The sequence below is a fragment of the Bos indicus genome, chromosome 11, assembly GCF_029378745.1.
Source record: "Bos indicus isolate NIAB-ARS_2022 breed Sahiwal x Tharparkar chromosome 11, NIAB-ARS_B.indTharparkar_mat_pri_1.0, whole genome shotgun sequence".
NCBI classification, from domain to species: Eukaryota; Metazoa; Chordata; class Mammalia; order Artiodactyla; family Bovidae; genus Bos; species Bos indicus.
In genome coordinates this window covers 19363982-19388391 of record NC_091770.1, presented here as the reverse complement: position 1 = coordinate 19388391, position 24410 = coordinate 19363982, and the positions used below count along the sequence as shown (strand labels likewise).

The 24410-nt window shown below is 37.2% G+C and overlaps 1 protein-coding gene across 4 annotated transcripts in view; it reads left to right on the top strand.

The window, feature by feature from the left end:
• The window catches only part of HEATR5B (HEAT repeat containing 5B), a 102520-nt gene extending 78357 nt beyond the window's left edge, over window positions 1-24163 (top strand). For 3 of the 4 annotated variants that reach the window (XM_019969987.2, XM_019969988.2, XM_019969990.2), the window contains 9 exons: window positions 2452-2689; window positions 3802-4056; window positions 6145-6272; window positions 8547-8691; window positions 9186-9452; window positions 10800-11024; window positions 15047-15198; window positions 20535-20748; window positions 23277-24163. In XM_019969987.2, the coding sequence (XP_019825546.2) occupies window positions 2452-2689; window positions 3802-4056; window positions 6145-6272; window positions 8547-8691; window positions 9186-9452; window positions 10800-11024; window positions 15047-15198; window positions 20535-20748; window positions 23277-23581 (1929 nt within the window). In that variant the 3' untranslated portion in view covers window positions 23582-24163. The remainder of the gene's footprint in view (window positions 1-2451; window positions 2690-3801; window positions 4057-6144; window positions 6273-8546; window positions 8692-9185; window positions 9453-10799; window positions 11025-15046; window positions 15199-20534; window positions 20749-23276) is intronic. The other variant, XM_019969989.2, reaches the window with a different exon arrangement.
• Window positions 24164-24410: the final 247 nt, after the last annotated feature.

Below are 24410 nucleotides of genomic sequence, written 5' to 3'. Positions count from 1 at the left end.
AAATGTCAACTACAGGACAACTATTAGGTGTATAATGTCTTCTATTACCACTATTAAAAATAATAGTTATGAAGACTAGTATTTATATGGAAATCCTTTTATAAACAGTTAAGATTAAATACAAAATTCTCTGTACAACAAAATTACAGCTTAGTTGGAATGTGAAAACCTGGAAATTAGGATTATGAGTAATTTTATTAACTCATTTTTAAACTTTTTATGGTGTACTTTAAAATTTTTATATATGGCCATGCTGAGTCTTCATCGCTGCTCAGGCTTTTCTCCCATTGCAGCGAACGGGGGCTACTCCCGAGTTGTGATGCGTGGGCTTCTCATCTCAGTGGTTTCTCTGGTTGTGGAGCACAGGCTCTAGAGTGTGCAGGCTTCAATAGTTGTGGGCACGGGTTTGGTTGCTCCGTGGCATGTGGAATCTTTCCAGATGAGGGATTGAACCAGTGTCTCCTGCTTTGACAGGTGGATTCTTTACCACTGAGTCACCAGGGAGGCCCACAGTATAATTTTTTAAATAAAAGTTGAGGAAAAATACATACATCTGACCTTTAAATCCTGCATTGACTTCACTTGCCCATTACCAACAGAGTAAAATCTTCAGCTCCCTTCTGCCTTGTATTCTATGCTCAGTCTCATACCGAACACTGGGAATTTCCTTAGAATGCCTTGCCGTTTCCTATCTCTTATGCTCTTGCTCTTGATACTCTGTCTGCCTGGAATCCCTACTTCCATCTTTGCCTGTCAACAGGTGAACTTTTTTCTTTGAATTGTGTCTCGCCTTTTCATCGTCCATTAAGATTCTTTATCTTTCATGTTCCCTGTGATTCATTGATTACACAGACCACGAGTGTTCATTAGGTGCCAGGCAGTGGATGTGGTCACAGCTCGTAGTGAGATGGGAAGATAGGTCATTTAAAACAAATTTTTAAAAAATGTCCCTTCTCCCATCTCTTTTTTCACCCTTCTATCATTTTATCAGTCTGTGAGTTCATGGCAGTGAAAACCACATGTGACTTGTCTTTGTTGCCTCAGATCCAAGCACAGTAGCAAATGCAAGGCAAGAGTAGGTACCTAAGAAGAATTTGATGAGTGAATGGCTGAGTATACTTACAGTGTTTATTGAGAGAGACATTTTCTTAAAATATCAACATTATAATAAATCTAAGTGAAGAAAGCAAGCTTAAAAGCACTAAAAAATATGAATATGATGTTTATAACTTGAGATTCAAAGTCCCTATTCCAAAAGTTAGATGGTTTATGCTTCTAAATTGTCAGGTGTTAGTATAACTAACCGACTATAATTAAGTGATATGTGTAAGACCACCGCCGTGTTAAGAAATGCTTCTTCTCAGAAATGAAGATTCATTGTTTCCTGTCATCGTTGTCTAAACTTAGTCAATTACTGTACCGTAGCCGTCTGCTTGTTGTAGGGATAGAGATAAGACCCTACCATCAAGAAGTGTCCCTGGTTCAGACACATAGACTTCTTCTTATGTACAATGAAAATAGCTGTGTATGGCAAACATTTTTCTAAAGATACCTACTGCAATAATCTTACTCCCTTGACCGCTCCCCCCTTTTTTTTGCTTTTTCGTGGATGTATAATTCAGCTAGGTGCCGGTTGCCAAAGCCAAAATATATGTACAACTACAAAAGAATACAAACAAAAATAACTTTGGCAAAGAATCTTTAAGATTGTATTTTCAGAAGTTGTTATTATATATCCTCTTGGTTTACAAAAGTGGAGAGAAAAGATACAGATATATATAGCCAGTAAATTATCTTATTCTTGGCTGAGCTATCTGTTACAAGGACTAGATTGCTAAATATGACTTAAGCACTCTAAAAGAAGGGGTTTTGGAGGATATTAGTGGAAATCCAGGTTGTGGTTTCTCTTCCCCCACCCCTTAGCTTTTTCTTTGAATGCTGTCTGATTGTGTCTAATAAGCCTGTGAAAGCAAATGCAGTAAACAGGAAGTTATACCCTATGGCAAAAAAAAAAAAAAAAGAAAACCTCATATAAAGGGGGGCTTTGTAAAGTAGAACAAGAGAAGCCAGAAAAAATCAAGGAATGTGCTGTGAGAGTAGTAGTCAGATCTATTATTAAAAAAAAAAAAAGATTGCCTCCAAAATACGTGGGATTGTTCTTTTGAGGATATCAGGAAAGTCTGAAGTTGCATACTTTCTACTAATAGTACTTGGTTACTTGTGATGATTCAGCTGTATAATCATAGTGGTGGTGGTTTAGTCGCTAAGTCGCTTCCGACTCTTGCGACCCCATGGCTGATGGCCTGCCACACTCCTCTGTCCATGGGATTTCCCAGGCAAAAATACTGGAGTGGGGTTGCCGTTTTCTTCTCCGTATAATCATAACAGCTTAGGATATGTCATTTCTTAATATTATATCTTGTTCTTTTCTCCTCCTGAATATCTTACTAGGTCTATGTGGTTGCTATGAATATTAAAAAAGAAGCAGAGTCAAAACCAAAAAGAGCAGTTAAAAATACTGATGACGATGATGATGATGACAGTACCATAGATGAACTACCACCAGATAGTTTAATAACACTCGTACAGCCTGAACTGCCAATACTTAGTCGCCTGTGGTTGGCAGCATTAAAAGACTACGCGCTTTTAACTTTACCAGCTGAATTCGCTAGTCAACTCCCTCCAGATGGTAAGTACTGCGTTCAGAGTTTTGCTTTTAATGGGGTTCAAAGTAGTAATTAAACAAAATGGAATTGGTGGAGACTGGCCACAATAGTAATAATAACATCTTAAATTTCTGTGGACTTAAACTTGATATTCTGTCCGTACTGAATTTATAAATTCAGATACGGCATTAAACTTTACTTGTCAGCCCAAGCAAAAATGTTCTCAGTGTTACAGTAATAACCATCTGAGCTGGGGTACTCTAAATAACTGCGTAAGGAGTTATTATGCGTAATCATGATGAGGTATACCGCCGTGTTGGTCACTGTGTGTGTGCCAGGGCAGATGTGAAGTCCTCAGTTTGATAGTGAAAGCAGGAAGAAGGGAAGAATTTGCAAAAGAGTGGGGGGGGGGGGAAGAAGAGACAGAGTTCGCTGGCTATAAGAGAAAGGAAAGGTGATGAGGGTTTTAAGAGCTGCTGGTGACAGTGAAGAGGAAGCCTGTGACCATGGGTGGGGCAAGGTAGAAGGCACTCAGAGGCGTGGGCACTTGCAGAGGAAAGGCTGGAAATGCTGGCATAAATCACAAGGAAGTGATAGGCACTCCAGGTCAGCAGTTGTAGGAATGATGTCAGTTTTAGAGACCCTTGGGAGAAACTCTTTGGCCAGATTCCTCTTTTATGTGTGCTGTGATCTGAATATTTGTATCACCTCAGAATGTTTGTGTTGAAACCTAATCCCTATTGTGATGGTGTTAAGAGGTATGGGTCCTTTGGGAGGTGCTTTGGTCATGAGGGTGGAGTCCCTAGGAATGGGAGTAGTCCCCTTGTAAAAGAGAACCCACAGAGCCCCCAACCCTTTCTACCTTCCACCTTGTGAAGAAAGCAAGAAGGTACAGGCTGTCAGTCAGGAAGAAGGCCCTCACCCAACCATGCTGGCATCTTGATCTCGACTTACAGCCTCCAGAACCATGAGAAATGAATTTCTGTTGTGTAGCCACTCAGTCTGTGGTATTTTCTTAAAGCAGGTCAAATGGACTAAGCCAGTATGTACCAGGTATTTTTAAAGGAAGTTGTTCATAAATGAGTGAATATATATAATAGAAGTAATGTTTTTCATTGATTTGATTGTTTTATAGGTGGGGCATTTTATACTCCTGAGACTATTGATACGGCTAGACTGCACTATCGGAATTCCTGGGCCCCAATTCTCCACGCGGTGGCACTTTGGTTAAACAGCACAGGATTTACATGTTCAGAGTCAGCAGAAGCAGCAGCAATATCCGCTTTACAAAAACGTTCCATACCGGTCAATTTAAGCCAAGCATCAGGAGCAACACCTAGTGCTAAATCTTTGGCAGAAATTAACAAAGACAGAATGCATCTGATTTTAGGTAAGTGAGCCATCTTAATGTATCTCAAGATATATTACTTCTGAAAATGTTTATCTGTAAGGGAGAAAAAACTGCTTTCTACCATTTAGGTTCTGTGACTGGCTTAAGAATTAAACTGATATAAGACACATTAATAGGAGAAAAGCATGTCAGATCAGATCAGATCAGTCGCTCAGTCGTGTCTGACTCTTTGCGACCCCATGAATCGCAGCACGCCAGGCCTCCCTGTCCATCACCAACTCCCGGAGTTCACTCAGACTCACGTCCATCGAGTCAGTGATGCCATCCAGCCATCTCATCCTCTGTCGTCCCCTTCTCCTTCTGCCCCCAATCCCTCCCAGCATCAGAGTCTTTTCCAGTGAGTCAACTCTTCTCATGAGGTGGCCAAAGTACTGGAGTTTCAGCTTCAGCATCATTCCTTCCAAAGAAATCCCAGGGCTGATCTCCTTCAGAATGGACTGGTTGGATCTCCTTGGAGTCCAAGGGACTCTCAAGAGTCCTCTCCAACACCACAGTTCAAAAGCATCAATTCTTCGGCATTCAGCCTTCTTCACAGTCCAACTCTCACATCCATACAATGACCACAGGAAAAACCATAGCCTTGACTAGACGAACCTTTGTTGGCAAAGTAATGTCTCTGCTTTTGAATATAATGGATTTAAAACTTTTACATGTACATAGGAGGAAAATGAAGACCTGAAGAAACTTTTAGGTCTTAAAGATTGTATACAGTTTTACACGAACAAGAATAAGTTGTGGGGATCTGATAAGACAAAGGGCTGGGGCCAGGGATGATAAGTTGTGCAGGAACTAAAAAGTATATGGGGGAAACAAATGGAAAATCGGGGCTTCCTTGATAGCTCAGCAACAAAGAATCTGCTTGCCAGTGCAGGAGATGCAAGTTCGATTCCTGGTCTGGGAAGATCCCCTAGGGAAAGAAATGGCAACCCACACCAGTATTCTTGCCTGGGAAATTCCATGGACAGTGGAGCCTGGTGGGCTACAGTCCATGGGGTCACAAGAGTCAGACACAGCTTAGCCACTAAACAGCAACAGTAGAAGATCAGGCTTATTTTAGTAGGTTTGTTCTGATCGGTCTATTTCAACATCAACTCCCAGTCTCAAGGAGTAAAAATATTCTTTGCCTGATACAGGGAGGGCATCTTCTAATGAGAAATTTTATGACCTGCTTTTGGGTAGAAAGGGGGTCAAAGAGCCCTGCCTGCATCTGCTATTTCTCAAATGTGTTCAGCCAAGAAGGTATATTTTGGTGCAGCATGTTTTGAACTCCTTCATATCTTTCATTTTAATGCTATGGAAAAAAATTTTACAGTATAGTTCAGATAAGAAATAGTAAAAAGAGGTGTTTTTTTTAGCACATTTTCTTAATTAACTGAATTTTTAATAGAAAAATTTAATTATTAAATTACTCCTTAAAAATTCTCTATCATATTCACTCACAGAGCAATACTGAATAATTTTCAAGGAAAAAGTTAAACTTTTTTTTATATGTTTTCTTTTTACTTGACACTTAAATTACTCTATGAGGAAATATAAATTTATATTTACATTATACATGTAATATATACATAAATTGTGTATATAGGTATAAATTTATACATATCTACACATATATAAATGTATATATGCGTATAAATATAAATGTAAAGTTAAAGCAAATTTGAGTAATTGTTATTTATAATTGCTGTGTAGATTCTCTTGTAACATTTAAGAATTTGCAATCATTTATCATAATCTTATAATTTTCATAAATTTATTCTTAATGTATTATTTTTAAATGTCTTTAAGTAGCTTCTTAATCAACCTGGTGACTTTGGAACTCCCTCACTTGCTTCCAATGTGACTGTTTGTCTCATTCCAAGGCTACAACATATGTTAAGTTTGGCTACTTATTATTTTTTTTTTTTGGCTACTTATTTTGACAATCATTTTGAACTCACTTTAAGGCATTAATAAATACATGTTAAAGTAAGCTGTAAAATAAGTAGGTAAAAGAAAAAAAAATGGTGTCAAAGCAACAAAGTGTTTTATATTAAGAAACCTGTGTGTTAATTTTGTATATTACAGGTGTGAGTATACAGTTCCTTTGTTCCCCAAGACCTGAGGAACCTGTTGAACATGTTACAGCTTGTCTACAGGCCTTGCACACCTTGCTAGATTCTCCTTATGCCCGAATCCATATTGCAGAAGATCAGGTGCAGTATATTTCTATAATAGATAATTAATGCTTTGTATTCATATTTTAAGGTAATTTTCTCACATATGAGATACATATTATATAATAAGTGTTCAGGATTTTGGCTTCATCTAAGACCTTATATTGAATGTTGGATGACCAGACATGCTGGACTAGAGATCATCACTATACCTTCTTTGATGAGTTCATCAGCAATCAGATATAACTAAAAATGTAAAGGATCCCCTCAGTCCCAGTTAATGGTTCTGCTAGTAAAGGGCTGAGTTAATTCATAAGGCTATTAATAAATTTGGGATTTCCTGTTGGCTCATTCAGTAAAGAGTCTGCTGTAATGCGGGAGACCCAGGTTTGATCCCTGGGTTGGAAAGATCCCCTGGAGTAGGAAATGGCAAACCACTCCAGTATTCTTGCCTGGAAAATCCAAATAAATTATGTCACTTTTAAATGTTTGATTAAACTTGCTCTCATTTAATATGGTTTTTGCACTGGCTCAAGTATTCATTTAAGAAGTTTAATGAATTGTGTTTTCTAATTTTTTGTATGGAATTTTTAGAGGATTTTATTCATGTTACAGAACCAAGTTTCCACTGGATTTGTTTGTTTGTTTTAATTAGGAAGTCTTTTATCTTCATAATAACCATTTCTTTGGACACCATCACTACCAAATAGTACCTCTTGGGATAATCTTCTATAAAACACAAAAAAATAAAAAAAACAAAGTTCTTCTTATTGTGTTCTCTTAAAATTAGTTTTGTACATGATATTTGCTCAATAAAAAAGAAAAAAACCCACATGAAACAAAATGAAGTATGTGGTGTGTGATTATAAGCGTCACTTACTGATGAACTCATCTTGTACTCCAGCCTTGTAGCTTAAAGCTGGGCCTCAGCTAGACTGCACATTACCACAAGAAACTTGAGGGTTGTTTTCAAATAGTCAAACCAATAAAGTTTAATCTGTGAATGAAGGTGTGTGACATATTATGTTAAAATGGAAATAATTGACTGTAAGTGCAGTAGATTAAACGACATGGTTAAATGTGTATTTCATAACCACAATAGACATAAATTTGACCTCTCCATCAGTTCTATAGTGGTTAATTTTTAAGACATGAGAAGGGAGAAAGGAGGTCAATTACGAGGCTGTTTTCATAATTCCAGAGAGACAGTGAGTTCACTGGCCTCAGAAAACTGAATAAAAGAGAAGGAAACAGGGCCAAGACTGGAACTTTAGGGATAAATAACAAATAAGGGTAGAGATGAGGGAAATTAATCAGCAGTGGAGACTACTGGAGAGGTAGGAGAACTAAAGAGAACAGAGTTACCAAAGACAAGAGAGATTGTCAAGGACAGACAAGTCTCAGAGGAACAGAACCCAGTGAGTCAGGACAGAAGAGAGTCCCAGGAGGTTATTGGTGACCTCAGGCAGAGCATTTTCTCAGGTGAATGGCGCCAGATTAGAGAAGTTTTGAGGAGTGAATGAGGGGGTGAAGGGAGTGGCATCTTTCCATCAGGACAGAGACAGAAGAGATCATGGGGGCAGATGGAAGGATGTGAGGGTTTTCTGAGGCGTGGAGGGAAATTAGATAGGAAAGACTTGAGCAACTACTTATATTGGGGAAGAGAAGCTTAGCTTAGTTTATCTATGATATATGGGGTGTAATTGAGGTCCTTGACGAATCCTTGGGAAGTCAAAGAGGATGGCATGGAAGCATGTGAGAAAAAAATTATCAGCCTCGGACAAGGGGCTGATCTTGATCTTAAAGAAAGAGGTAAAGGTGGCTTTGGTTGCAATTTAATTTTTTTTCTCCCTCTTTGAAATTTGAGGTAGGTTCATTGGATGGGGTTGATGTGGAAGATTGTGAGAAGCCTAAGTGAATAGTGAGTGGTTAAAGTTTGTAATAGTTCTGAGACGAATCTTGGAGCAACTTGCCAGCCTGCCTAAAATTTTTGGTGGACTACTCTTGAATACTCGGATTAGAAATCATAAATTTTAGTGACACTAAACACTAGCAATGCTGTTTAGTCCAAAAGAGAAAAGAAATGTTTTAAATGGAAAAATCATTTAAATATGTAATGAAGTAATTTTTGACTGAAAATACGTTGGGATAAAATATGACCATTTTTCAAGATTATTATAATATTTGCTGCATATTTTATGTATTAACTTTAGCTACCAAATCTATGTATTTTTATATGTATATTTTCCTAGATTTAATAATATAAATATATCCTTTAAATTAATTTAATTTCTCTCTATTAATTTATAATAGCTGATTGGTGTTGAGTTACTGAGTGTTTTACACCGCCTCCTGTTGACCTGGAATCCACCGTCTGTCCAGCTGCTGGTGACTGGAGTTGTACAACAGATAGTAAGAGCTGCTCAGGATTATTTGCAAGAAAAAAGAAACACACTAAGTAAGCACAAGAAATCACACTAACTTTAAAGTAGATTTATTTCTATTCTAATTTTTTGAATATTAATGTCAGGAAGTTTTTAATGAAAAAATTTAACCATACATTTAAAAGATTGCAGTTGATTTTACTTTCATTAGAATGACTCAAATGAAATTGCTCATATTCAACCATTTTCACGTACAAAAGTGTTAACTTCATGTGTTTCAAGCCTAGCATATGTGTTACTCCTATTATGAAATACATTCCTATTAAAAATACCTAATAAAATTTTATTTTTAGTAAAGTAAAGTAGAAAATGAATTGTTACATTTAAGGAGAGGTCAATAAACAATTATAAGGCAGAGAATTATTCTGAGAAAGACATGGCATCAGTTAGACATTTAGTTGTAAATTCTAAATTCTTTTGAAAGAATTTATTAAACATACTTACTGTGTTGTTACCTCTACTATTTGTTATCCTTTTTGCTGAGAATTTCACTTTTCTTTTACCCAAGATGAGGATGATATGGAAAAAGAGTCCTGTCCTGTATTAGGAGAAGGAGGTGACAGTGGTGGTCTCATTCCTGGAAAATCTCTTGTGTTTGCAACTCTGGAGCTGTTGATGTTCATTTTAGTACGTCATATGCCACATCTCAGTACCAAGATGTCGGACTCTCCAAGTCACATAGCCACTAAAACTCGACTGTCGGAAGAAAGTGCTCGTTTGGTGGCAGCCACAGTTACCATACTCTCCGACTTACCGTCTCTCTGTTCACCTGCTGGTATGGTGTTGCTCACTATTTGTAAATGTATTATACAGTATTAGACAGAGATGAGCTTGCCTTTGATTTTAAGTGCTATGATGATTTATTTTCCTATTAAGTCTTAAAGGAAAAGTAGGACTTATTTTTAAGGGTTTGTTTGCTTTAGGAGCCTATAAAGACTTAAGATTTAAAAAACCAAAACTCTAGATGCCTTTTTCAGGTACATTTCAAAGAAACTTCAGCAAAGAGACAGACCCACAGCTTGAGAGAAGACATTGAATGTTAGCAAATAGACGTAAAGTGAAATTACTAAGCACTTTATTTTCTGATCTGGTTGCTACTCTTGAGCCACACTGACAAACATGTCAGAGAAGAGTGACAACCAACTTTAAGGAGCAACTGTTAATTAAAAAATTAAACCTGAAAAATATAATAGCTGTCTGCAGATACTTGAAGAACTAGTGGATAGAAAAGTAGGCACTTGATACTTCCCTGGTGGTCTAGTGGCTAAGGCCCTGGTCTCAGTACAGGGGGTGCGGGTTTGATTTGCGGTCAGGGAACTAGATCCCTCATGCTGCAACTGAGAGTTTACATGCTGAAACTAAAAGATCTCACATGCTGCAACTAAGACCCGACAAAACCAAACAAACGTTAAAAAAAAAATAAGAAAAGTAAACTTTTCCTCTGTTGTATCTAGGAAATAGATATCGTATCAGAAGATATAAAGGTATCTTTCAGCTCAGCACAAGCCTACAGATATGAAAACACTACTCCATTGAAGCTTCATAGGCAGTCTACACTGGAGGCATGTCCCAGTGGAGAAGGGAGTCTTAACCGTTAAGTGGGTGGTTAATTTGATTACCTTAAAGTTCTTTCAGCTACAAATCCTAGGATTCTTTCATTTCTTTTTGCCTTACCTATTTTTCAGTTTGCCTTACCTATTTATCAGCATTTTTATCAGTTTCCTGACTTGGTTAGTACATTGACTAACTTAGTACTAATGCTCACTTAGTACAGTGAGATTGATTACTTGTCTTGGAATTGCTACATGATTCACCAAGTTTCTCAACTACTTCTCAAAGTATTCGACAGAAGTTTTCCTTCTGTGTGAAACACTAGAAGTAATATAAAAAAACAAGGCAAATTAGGAAAAGAAAATATTGACTTCTTTGAAATAGCTTGCAACATCCTTTTTATCTTTCAAACATTGAATTATAGTAATAGCAGTGCAATAAATTTTGTATAAATACAAGGAAAAGAAGTAATATTAAACCATAGTCAGTTGTAAAAAGATACAAACAATTGAAACAACTATAATACAGGAACTGAAGTAGTACAAGATAATCTGATTTGTTTTTATTTCAGGATGTATGACAATCTTGCCCACAATTCTGTTTTTAATTGCAAGAATATTGAAAGACACAGCAATAAAGTCTGCAGATAATCAGGTTCCTCCACCAGTCAGTGCAGCTCTTCAAGGGATCAAAAGTATTGTGACACTTTCAATGGCCAAAACTGAGGATACTCAAAAACAGTGGACAGCTCTAATTCGTAGCACTCTGGCATGCATCCTAGAATATTCCCAACCAGGTAATCTAGTCAGTTTTAATTTTTTTAATTTATTACAATATTTGTTCCTTAATGACTAACTGAATGAGCTCATCAGAAAACTGCTATATAACACTGAATAAACTCAGAGAAGTGTTTTTAGTTCCATCTTTTAGATGTGAACTTTTAGTTCCGATTTTGAGTATTGACACTCGATGCCCTTGCGTCGGGTTTCTTGGGTAGCTCAAATGGTGAAGAATCTGCCGGCAGTGCAGCAGACCTTGGTTCTTCCCTTGTCTTACCAGTTACATACATCTTGGGAGTTTCCCCCCCAAAGAAAGAATGTGTATATATAAAACTCTTAGATTGTAAATTGTTCTGAACTCCTCGGTAGTTGTCTATCATTTTATATTTATCAGTTATTAATTGTTCCCCATCAATGGCCATTTTTACTATTTTTTATTTTTCCTAGTTATAAAAATTGTCTCAGTGACCAACCTTATAAATTCCTTATGCACATGTGCTATGAGATTTTCTACAGCATACCCCTAGAAGTGGAATTGATGACACATTTTAATTTTATCAGACATTGCCAAATTGCTCTGCAGAGTAGTTTTATGAATTTGCACTACCACCAACAGTGCATGATTCCCACCAATACATGGTATTTCAGACTTTTACATTTCATTATCTGGTAAGTAAAACATGCTATTTTATTGTTTTTACTTGCATTTCTCGTTTGCCTAGTAAGTATAAGCATTTTTCATGTTTGTGTTTAATTTGGGGGGGAATGCTTATTCACATTTATGTCCATTTTTTTTCAGTGTTTGACATTTTCTTTCATGTTACTTCTGTTGTAAATGTGAAAAGATTGAAAACAGAATAATTAAAAATTTGTCATATTGCCTATTAAAACATTTCCACACTATCTAAAACTGTGGAGTAGGCCCAAGAATGAACAGATAGGGCAGTAAAATTGAACTGTGTAAGTTTAAGTCAATGGTAAATATCACAGAAGAAAATGTCAATATCAGTTCAGTTCAGTCACTCAGTTGTGTCTGACTCTTTGCGACCCCATGAATCGCAGCACGCCAGGCCTCCCTGTCCATCACCAACTCCCGGAGTTTACCCACACTCATGTCCATCGAGTTGGTGATGCTATCCAGTGATCTCATCCTCTGTCGTCCCCTTCTCGTCCTGCCCCCAATCCCCTCCCAGCATCAGAGTCTTTTCCAATGAGTCAACTCTTCGCATGAGGTGGCCAAAGTATTGGAGTTTCAGCTTTAGGATCAGTCCTTCCAATGAACACCCAGGACTGATCTCCTTTAGGATGGACTGGTTGGATCTCCTTGCAGTCCAAGGGACTCTCAAGAGTCTTCTCCAACACCACAGTTCAAAAGCATCAGTTCTTTGGTGCTCAGCTTTCTTCACAGTCCAACTTTAACATCCATACATGACCACAGGAAAAACCATAGCCTTGACTAGATGGAACTTTGTTGGCAAAGTAATGTCTCTGCTTTTGAATATGCTATCTAGGTTGGTCATAACTTTCCTTCCAAGGAGTAAGCGTCTTTTAATTTCATGGCTGCAATCACCATCTGCATATTGGACTATAAAATTTAACATAAGCCTGTAAAAAATGACATGCATTAAAAGTAGGTGATAAATCCTAAAGTTTCTTATCAGAAGGAAAATATTTTTTTCTGTTTCTTCAATTTTGTATCTATATGAGATGGAGGATGTTTGCTAAACTTATTTTGATAGTCATTTCATAATGTATGTGAGTCAAATTATTATGCTGTACATTTTAAATATATATATAGTACTGTAAGCTCAACATTCAGAAAACTAAGATCATGGCATCTGGTCCCATCACTTCATGGGAAATAGATGAGGAAACATTGTCAGACTTTATTTTGGGGGGCTCCAAAATCACTGTAGATGGTGATTGCAGCCATGAAATTAAAAGACGCTTACTCCTTGGAAGGAAAGTTATGACCAACCTAGATAGCATATTCAAAAGCAAAGATGTTACTTTGCCGAAAAAGGTCCGTCTAGTCAAGGCTATGGTTTTTCCAGTGGTCATGTATGGATGTAAGAGTTGGACTGTGAAGAAAGCTGAGTGCCGAAGAATTGATGCTTTTGAACTGTGGTGTGGTGCTGGAGAAGACTCTTGAGAGTCCCTTGGACTGCAAGGAGATCCAACCAGTCCATCCTAAAGGAGACCAGTCCTGAGTGTTCATTGGAAGGACTGATGCTAAAGCTGAAACTCCAGTACCTTGGCCACCTCATGCGAAGAGTTGACTCATTGGAAAAGACTCTGATGCTGGGAGGGGATTGGGGGCAGGAGGAGAAGGGGATGACAGAGGATGAGATGGCTGGATGGCGTCACCGACTCAATGGACATGAGTTTGGGTAAATTTCGGGAGTTGGTGATGGACAGGGAGGCCTGGTGTGCTGCGATTCATGGGGTCCCAAAGAGTCGGACACGACTGAGCAACTGAACCTAACTGAACTGAACTGTGTTTCAATTAAATCTCAATAAAACTAGAAAAAAAAATTTTTTACAAAATGAATGCTGAAAAAGATCAAAAACTGAAAATAATGTCAGTGTTAATATCATTTATGTACAAAAAAATCTTATAAACATTTAACACCCAGTATAAGAAAGAAAGAGCTTCTCGGGTGGTTCAGTGGTAAAGTATCTGCCTGCCAATGCAGGAGATATGGGTTAGATCCCTGGGTTAGGAAGATGCCCTGTAGAAGGAAATGGCAACTCACTCCAGTGTTCTTGCCTGGGAAATCCTATGGACCAAGGAGCCTGATGAGCTACAGTCCATTGAGTCACAAAAGAGTTGAACATGATTTAGCAACTAAACAACAACAACAAAGAAAGAGGAGAGAACAGGCAATGGTAAGAGAGAAATAGAAATGCCCACCAAGCATATAAAAAAATTGGCCATATTATTATATAAGCAAAGAAATAAAAACAAAATAATACAAATTTTTACTTGTAAAACTCATTTAACAAAAAATGTATGTACAGGTGGAATCGATGCCAGGAGAACATTTTCATACTTTGCTAAAGGGAATTTAAAACAGTTAAGACTTTCAGGGAGTCATTTCTGCAAAATATACGAAGAGCTTTTAAGATCTCATACTCTGACCTTGATCAAAAACTTCTGTCCAAGTTTATTTATTACAGTCTGTTTTATAATAAAGAAAATACAAAAGTGATAAATATAACTATCCGGCAGTAGGAAAGATATTAAATATATACTCATTTGGATTATATGTCCATTATATCTATTAAAAATCATGTTTATAAATAATTACATATAAAAGACTAACCCAGACCAGAAGAAATTAAACAAGAACCTGGAAATTAAACTTAAACTCTCCGTGGATGGCAAAATATTACATTTTATTTTCTTTCCCTTACCCTTGTTGAATTTTAAACAAACTATATCCTACTTTTATTACCTGAATTTTTTTCAGATTAATATTTGGAGGGGAAAACTTTAATTAGTTTTATTAATGTTACTAAAACTATTCTAACTTTATCAGGAGTTAATATTTTGCTTTTTAAGGTAGATTTTTAACAAGATAAACATTAAATGTCATAATTATATATGCTTTCATTTATATATGTGCTATGCTTAGTCGCTCAGTCATGTCCGACTCTTTGCGACCCCATGGACTATAACCCACAAGGCTCCTCTGTCCATGGAATTCTCTAGGCAAGAATACTACAGTGGGTTGCCATGCTGTCCTCGAGGGGATCTTTCCAACCCATACATCGAACCCAGCTCTCCCGCATTGCAGGTGGGTTCTTTACCATCTGAGCCACCAGGGAAGCCCATGAATACTGGGGTAGGTAGCCTATCCCTTCTCCAGGGGATCGTCCCAATTCAGGAATCTAACCGGGGTCTCCTGCATTGCAGGTGGATTCTTTATCAGCTGAGCTACCAGGGAATCCTATATATTTATATATATATAAATATTTCATTATTCATATATTTCAGAAAATTCTTTTTTTCTTTAATTTTCTGCTATTATTTCAGAAGATTCTGTGCCTGTGCCTGATGAAGTAAGCATGCTAACAGCAATTGCACTTTTCCTGTGGTCTGCTGGTAGTGAAATAATAGGAGTTCAGTCACTGCAGAATGGCTGCATTTACAGATTTAAAAATGCGTTAAATTCATGTGACCCGTGGGTAAGTTATACTTAAAACATAATAGTAAACCTTCCACTCTATAAGATAAATTTCAGATGGATTCATGAAAAATTTGTGATTCATCAAATGAAAAGTATTTGTTATATGAATTTTCCAGAAAACTAGAAAAGGTCACTGGTTAAAACTTAGGAGAGACATGTATATGTTAATTTATATATGCAGAAATTCCCCAGTATCTAAAATACTTGCTCAACCCTGGCATATACTGGTAGAGACTTTATGTGTTTCTCTTTTTCACTGTTTACTTAATCACACCAAGGACATTAAAGAAATGTTTTTCTAAAAAATAAGTTTTGTTGTTTTGTAGTGTCAGCATCAAAACAAATGATTCTTAAACCTATTGAACATCAGGAGAAAAAGCAATTTAGTAACATCTACCACTGTCTTCCTGAATCAGAGTCTCCAGATGTGTGGTCCACAGATGTGTATTTTTAAAATATTCCCCAGGAATTTTTCTTTTGTCCAGTGATGTTTATAGTAGCTTCTCTTGTACCGAAGCACTGAAACAGTTTTTCCCACTTTGTTCCCTTACATCAGTGAGTTGATGCACCTTCCTTCCTTCTTTGTTCTTTTGCTTCTTATTAATATGAAGTCTTTCTAATCTAAAGTGGAGCCACTGAACTACTTTGTAAGCCTAGAACACTTAAATTGGTTTAAGCATTTATTTTCAGAGAATCCAAATGGAATTGAGGTGTGTGATACATTTTATAGCTTTGTTTGACATCATTCAAATATTAGCCATATAAAATGTTAGGTTAAGGTGAGAGGAACTTATATGCAGAGTACATCATGAGAAACGCTGGACTGGAAGAAGCACAAGTTGGAATCAAGATTGCCAGGAGAAATATCAATACCTTAGATATGCAGATGACACCACCCTTATGGCAGAAAGTGAAGAGGAACTAAAAAGCATCTTGATGAAAGGGAAAGAGGGGAGAGAAAAAGTTGGCTTAAATCTCACCATTCAGAAAACGAAGTTCATGGCATCTGGTCCCATCACTTCATGGGAAATAGATGGGGAAACAGTGGAAACAGCATCAGACTTTATTTTGGGGGGCTCCAAAATCACTGCAGCCATGAAAGTAAAAGACTCTTATTCCTTTGAAGGAAAGTTATGACCAACTTAGTACATCGAAAAGCAGAGATATTACTTTGCCAACAAAGGTGCATCTAGTCAAGGCTGTGGTTTTTCCTGTGGTCATGTATGGATGTGAGAGTTGGACTGTGAAGAAGGCTGAATGCCGAAGAATTGATGCTTTTGAACTGTGGTGCTGGAGAAGACTCTTGAGAGTCCCTTGGACTGCAAGGAAATCCAACCAGTCCATCCTAAAGGAGATCAGTCCTGGGTGTTCATTGGAAGGACTGATGCTAAAGCTGAAACTCCAATACTTTGGTCACCTCACGCGAACAGTTGACTCATTGGTAAAGACTCTGATGCTGGGAGGGATTGGGGGCAGGAGGAGAAGGGGACGACAGAGGATGAGATGGCTGGATGGCATCACTGACTCGATGGACGTGAGTCTGAGTGAACTCCGGGAGTTGGTGATGGACAGGGAGGCCTGGCGTGCTGTGATTCATGGGGTCTCAAAGAGTCAGACACGACTGAGCGACTGAACTGAACTGAAAAGGTGAGAGATCAGATAAGTCGCTCAGTCGTGTCTGACTCTTTGCGACCCCATGAATCGCAGCACACTAGGCCTCCCTGTCCATCACCAACTCCCGGAGTTCACTCACACTCACGTCCATCGAGTCAGTGATGCCATCCAGCCATCTCATCCTCTGTCGTCCCCTTCTCCTCCTGCCCCCAATCCCTCCCAGCATCAGAGTCTTTTCGAATGAGTCAGCTCTTCGCATGAGGTGGCCAAAGTACTGGAGTTTCAGCTTTAGCATCAGTCCTTCCAAAGAAATCCCAGGGCTGATCTCCTTCAGAATGGACTGGTTGGATCTCCTTGGAGTCCAAGGGACTCTCCAGAGTCTTCTCCAACACTACAGTTCAAAAGCATCAATTCTTCGGCATTCAGCCTTCTTCACAGTCCAATTCTCACATCCATGCATGACCACAGGAAAAACCATAGACTTGACTAGACGGACCTTTGTTGGCAAAGTAATGTCTCTGCTTTTGAATGTGCTATCTAGGTTGGTCATAACTTTCCTTCCAAGGAGTAAGCGTCTTTTAATTTCATGGCTGCAGTCACCATCTGCAGTGATTTTGGAGCCCAGAAAAATAAAGTCTGACACTGTTTCCACTGTTTCCCCATCTATTTCCCATGAAGTGGTGGGACCGGATGCCATGATCTTCATTTTCTGAATGTTGAGCTTTAAGCCAACTTTTTCACTCTCCACTTTCACTTTCATCAAGAGGCTTTTTAGTTCCTCTTCACTTTCTGCCATAAGGGTGGTGTCATCTGCATATCTGAGGTTATTGATATTTCTCCCAGCAATCTTGACTCCAGCTTGTATTTCTTCTAGTCCAGCGTTTCTCATGATGTACTCTGCATATAAGTTAAATAAACAGGGTGACGATATACAGCCTTGATGAACTCCTTTTCCTATTTGGAACCAGTCTGTTGTTCCATGTCCAGTTCTAACTGTTGCTTCCAGACCTGCATACAAATTTCTCAAGAGGCAGATCAGGTGGTCTGGTATTCCCATCTCTTGAAGAATTTTCCACAGTTTATTGTGATCTACACAGTCAAAGCCTTTGGCATAGTCAGTAAAGCAGAAATAGGTGTTTTTCTGGAACTCTCTTGCTTTTTCGATGATCCAGCAGATGTTGGCAATTTGATCTCTGGTTCCTCTGCCTTTTCTAAAACCAGCTTGAACATCTGGAAGTTCACGGTTCACGTATTGCTGAAGCCTGGCTTGGAGAATTTTGAGCATTACTTTACTAGCGTGTGAGATGAGTGCAATTGTGTGGTAGTTTGAGCATTCTTTGGCATTGCCTTTCTTTGGGATTGGAAAGAAAACTGACCTTTTCCAGTCCTGTGGCCACTGCTGAGTTTTCCAAATTTGCTGGCATATTGAGTGCAGCACTTTCACAGCATCATCTTTCAGGATTTGGAATAGCTCAACTGGAATTCCATCACCTCTACTAGCTTTTTCGTAGTGATGCTTTCTAAGGCCCACTTGACTTCATATTCCATGTTGTCTGGCTCTAGGTCAGTGATCACACCATCGTGATTATCTGGGTTATGAAGCTCTTTTTTGTACAGTTCTTCTGTGTATTCTTGCCATCTCTTCTTAATATCTTCTGCTTCTGTTAGGTCCATACCATTTCTGTCCTTTATCGAGCTCATCTTTGCAGGAAATGTTCCTTTGGTATCTCTGATTTTCTTGAAGAAATCCCTAGTCTTTCCCATTCTGTTGTTTTCCTCTATTTCTTTGCATTGATCGCCGAAGAAGGCTTTCTTAACTCTTGCTATTCTTTGAAACTCTGCATTCAGATGTTTATATCTTTCCTTTTCTCCTTTGTTTTTCGCTTCTCTTCTTTTCACAGCTATTTGAAGGCCTCCCCAGACAGCCATTTTGCTTTTTTGCATTTCTTTTCTGTGGGGATGGTCTTGATCCCTGTCTCCTGTACAGTGTCACAAACCTCATTCCATAGTTCATCAGGCACTCTGTCTATCAGATCTAGGCCCTTAAATCTGTTTCTCACTTCCACTGTATAATCATAAGGGATTTGATTTAGGTCATACCTGAATGGTCTAGTGGTTTTCCCTACTTTCTTCAATTTAAGTCTGAATTTGGCAATAAGGAGTTCATGGTCTGAGCCACAGTCAGTTCCTGGTCTTGTTTTTGCTGACTGTATAGAGCTTCTCCATCTTTGGCTGCAAAGAATATAATCAGTCTGGTTTCTGTGTTGACCATCTGGTGATGTCCATGTATAGAGTCTTCTCTTGTGTTGTTGGAAGAGGGTGTTTGTTATGACCAGTGCATTTTCTTGGCAAAACTCTATCAGTCTTTGCCCTGCTTCATTCCGTATTCCAAGGCCAAATTTGCCTGCTACTCCAGGTGTTTCTTGACTTCCTACTTTTGCATTCCAGTCCCCTATAATGAAAAGGACATCTTTTTTGGGTGTTAGTTCTAAAAGGTCTTGTAGGTCTTCATAGAACCGTTCAACTTCAGCTTCTTCAGCGTTACTGGTTGGGGCATAGACTTGGATTACTGTGATACTGAATGGTTTGCCTTGGAAACGAACAGAGATCATTCTGTCGTTTTTGAGATTGCATCCAAGTACTGCATTTTAGACTCTTTTGTTGACCATGATGGCTACTCCATTTCTTCTGAGGAATTCCTGCCCGCAGTAGTATATATAATGGTCATCTGAGTTAAATTCACCCATTCCAGTCCATTTGAGTTCGCTGATTCCTAGAATGTCAACGTTCACTCTTGCTATCTCTTGTTTGACCACTTCCAATTTGCCTTGATTCATGGACCTGACATTCCAGGTTCCTATGCAATATTGCTCTTTACAGCGTCGGACCTTGCTTCTATCACCAGTCACATCCGCAGCTGGGTATTGTTTTTGCTTTGTCTCCATCCCTTCATTCTTTCTGGAGTTATTTCTCCACTGATCTTCAGTAGCATATTGGGCACCTACTGACCTGGGGAGTTTCTCTTTCAGTATCCTATCATTTTGCCTTTTCATACTGTTCATGGGGTTCTCAAGGCAATACTGAAGTGGTTTGCCATTCCCTTCTCCAGTGGAGCACATTCTGTCAAATCTCTCCACCATGACCCGCCCTTCTTGGGTTGCCCCACGGGCATGGCTTAGTTTCATTGAGTTAGACAAAGCTGTGGTCCTAGTGTGATTAGATTGACTAGTTTTCTGTGAGTAAGGTTTTAGTGTGTTTGCTCTCTGATGCCCTCTTGCAATACCTACCGTCTTACTTGGGTTTCTCTTACCTTGGATGTGGGGTATCTCTTCACGGCTGCTCCAGCAAAGCGCAGTCATTGCTCCTTACCTTGGACGAGGGTGAGAGGGACAGTTGTAAACTAAAGAAAGAATTAAAAACAAAAATTAGAATTCCTGTTGTCTAATTTCTTACACAGTAAAGAAATATAAAAATTATATAAGCAGTGGTAATTTGGGAGCTAACATATAAGGAATGTTTGATTAATTTTAGTTTTATTTAGTTAGCATATTAGAAGTTTTATTATTCCATTTCTATAAGTAGAAATGACATTAATTCATCACATTTCTGTTTTCATCCTGCAGTATTGCTTGTTTTCCATACATATTAAGATGCAATGTGATTGTAGAGCAAATAAGAACTGTCACACATGTAAATTAATAAAATTATTTTCTTTTATAGGTTCAAGCCAAATGCTACCAGCTTCTCCTCTCAGTTTTTCAACATTCAAATCGGGCCCTTTCAACTCCTTATATCCATTCCTTAGCTCCAATAGTAGTTGAAAAGCTAAAAGCTGTTGAAAGAAACAGACCAGGCAGTAGTACAGAACTCTTAGCTGTTCAAGAAGGAATCAAAGTTCTTGAAACATTGGTTGCTCTTGGGGAAGAACAGAACAGTAAGTATTTTCCTCTAAAAAGCCACTAGTCTAAAATGAAGATTTGTATTACATATTAATCTTATTTGCTACTTGCAAAAGGCCATTGCAGCAGTAAATTTTCTAAAGGTTGTTACTATGTCAAAGCTTAATGTTTTTGCCTATGTTGCTAACAAAATTGAATTGATTTATATTTAAGAGCAAGAGTTTAAAATGAATTACGGATGCATTTCAACCCATGGATCTTTTCTTCTAGGAAGGTACTTTTTAAGAACTAGGGAAAATATGGCTGTTTAATATATTTTTAAGAATAACACATTTTGGTATTTGTAAGAGATATATAAAAGCTTTTTAATAAATAGGACCAGATTAGTATTCATGCTAAACATCAGTATTAAAATACTACAGAATTTAAAATTATTGTTTTTTAATTTAATGAAAAACTACCATATACATCCATTTAACCAGAGACTTATGCAACTTAATACTTACTCCTCTTTGTTCCCTAAGCCTAGATTTCATCACAATCTAAAATTTATCTTCAAAAATATGACTTCTAATCGTTACAGAAAGACTGTACTTTTTAAACTAGTACCTTATGATTGAATTCTTAAGCTGTTTCCAGTTTTTTAAGATCATCAATAATTGAAACGAATGTTCTTATACAGATATCTTTGCACACTTATTTTTTTTAAAAATTGACGTTTTATTATCTGTGATCATTCTATGTTTTTTTTAAATGAAGTAAATTTGCATTAACAGAATAAAAAACAATAGAAGTAGAATTTAACAGTATAACTAGAGTCATTCCTCTGGGGTCTTAACAGAACTCGAAAATGTGGTATCTGATTAGTGGAACCTTCCATTTTTCACAAATGGTGGTAGCAGTGGGACGGATGTTCTTAAATGCCTTGCCAGGCCCATGATCATTTATCCCCATAGTCCAAAACAGAGTTTAAAAGATGAAGGGCCATCTCCTCCTGTGTGTTACTTCTATCAGATAATTTTTTTAAGTGAAATTATTGGGTTGAAAGGAAGGCACATTTTTAAGACTTTTAATATATATTGCCAGATTATTCTCTGGGTAAAAATTGCATCAGTTTTTCTATCATAAAATTTTTCCTCTTCTCTTGAAAGAATTTCACAGATGTTAGAAAGGTAGTGGAGATTTTAAAAAAGCTATTGCTGATAAGTTCCCTATAAAATGATAATCCAGAATTACTGCAGTGGAAGAGAAGAGTATAGAAGTGATTGTGGAAAAAAAATTTATCTGACTTGATGAGTGTAGGTTATAGGGACAAGAGAAAGAGAAGAGCCAAATATTACTGTGTAACTTGGAAGAAGCATGGAAGCCGTCTTAAAATTGAAAAGTTCAGGAAGAAGAGGTGTTTGGGAGGAGCTTATAAGTTTAGTTGAAACTAGATGTTAACAGATTATTTGGATAGAAATGTTATGGCTGACATCATGGTCCATGTTTGGTGACTCAACATAATTTTGTCTTTATTTGTATTTTACTCAGTGTAAATTCCATAAACATACAGACTAAATCTTATTCATTTCATAATCTCAACATTGAGCTTATTGACTTTTGCATAGTTAGTATTAAATTATGTCTGACTTGAGTTGACTCTTGGGATCAATTCCTGAACAGGTGTTCTAATTTAGGTAGGGAAGAGAGTCTTATACTTTTTCAAATAATTCTCTATTGTTTGAATTCTTTTAACAGCAAGAATATATTCATGTATTATTCATGAAATTAAATATAGTTTAATAGTTAGATTTAACAAGGTTCATTTAATAAATAACCCTTTAATTTTCCATGTAAGAGCCAATTAATTTAAAGTATGAAATAACTGAGGCAATGTAGCTTCAATTCTCAAACCAGTTTCTAGTATTTAGTATTAATGGGCTATATCAACAGTAAGCACCACAATGATTTCATTTTTTAAAGGACTGCTTTACTCAGATGTTTTGTACTATAGTAAGACTTCCAAGAGGTAGAATAGGCAGTCGTCACTTTTTGAAAATTAATACTAAATCTGAGGCTAACTGCCGTGCACAAACCAAAGGGAAATGGTTGTCATCACATTAATGTATACATTAGCTCATGCTTTGATGGTTTCTTCCTCCTAATGAATGCTTCAGGTTTCTGTTCCTTGTTGCATTAAACTTCCAACCTTCCTATTCTGGAATACCCTTGGAATTTTCACAATTTTATTCTCAAAATACATTTTACCAGTGGCCTTTGTAAAATTCTTCATTTTTACCTTTTAGCCAGTATTTTTTAAAATAAAACAATTAGTATAAATGCAAAATATACAGTCTTAACAGGAAATCAAACCTGATTTCCTATGCTAACGTGGCTTGGAGAATTAATAAATATTCAATATTAATAATGAATAATTATTGAGGTCTAAAATAGATTGGGCACATTTACTTGTGTTTTATTATAATTCAGACTACTGTGGTAATTGCCTAGGGTTAAATAAAGGTTTACTGTAATTTTCAGATTCATGAGCATCTTCAGACTTTATCTTTGTTATTTGCAGGAGTCCAATTACTTGCTCTTTTAGTTCCCACTTTGATCTCTTACCTGCTGGATGAAAATTCTTTTGCCTCAGCAAGCACAGCTTCCAAAGATCTCCATGAGTTTGCACTCCAGAATTTAATGCATATTGGACCTCTGTATCCACACGCTTTCAAGACAGTAATGGGAGCAGCTCCTGAGCTGAAAGTACGTCTGGAAACTGCTGTTAGAGCAAGTCAAGCTAGTAAGGCTAAAGTGGCCACCAGGCAGCCAGCCCCAACCGTGCACTCTGCACCAACAATTAAGCTAAAAACAAGTTTCTTTTAATGTGCAATTCCATTTATTTTTGTTTATATTGTCAGTATCATTCCAGTCTATAGGTTCAACTTTATTTATACACAGGAATTATATGCTTCCGAGGTAGGGTAAGTGAAATAATGCTCATACTGGTTTCTAATTTTGAAGGAATGATTTTTTTTTATTGTGGTGAATGTGCTTTCATTTTTTCTCCTAATAATGTTTCTCTTTTATTAATTAATTTATTTTTTAAACACTAAGCCATAATCTTTTAAATTAAATGCAAAATATTGTATCATGTAGTTGGGCGGCCTGTTGTTATTGTCAGGAAAAAAATGGTATATTCAATAGCATCTGTTACCAAAAAAAATTAACTGAAAAGCAAGCAGAATTTAAATTTTGAAGAAACAAAATAATGTGAAGTGTCTGTTTCATGGTGTATATATTAAGAATAAAGTTACATTTTCTTAGCATTTCTCAGAAAGTCCTTACCTTTCTGCTAGATCTTCTTGCTTTCATATTAGATTACTAAATTATGCTTGTGTATATTTTAGTTAACTGAATGAAAACTCTCATTTAAAGATCCATTAAAATGATTCAAATATGGAATAATGTTCTGTTTTTTTTAATGGCTGCAATTTTTTAATGGCTGCAATTTTTTAATGGCTCACTTATGCTTTGTAATTACAGAGCCTTGAGTTCTGGCTCTGGTTGGTTTCATTCATCAAATATTAATATTGAGTGCCTACTATGTAGACGGCATCGAGCTAAGTGCTGGAGGGCATACAAAAATGAATTAGTCGTAGTTACGCCAGTCTCTCATGCAGTGGGAATTTTACCACATCAAATAGATAATTGA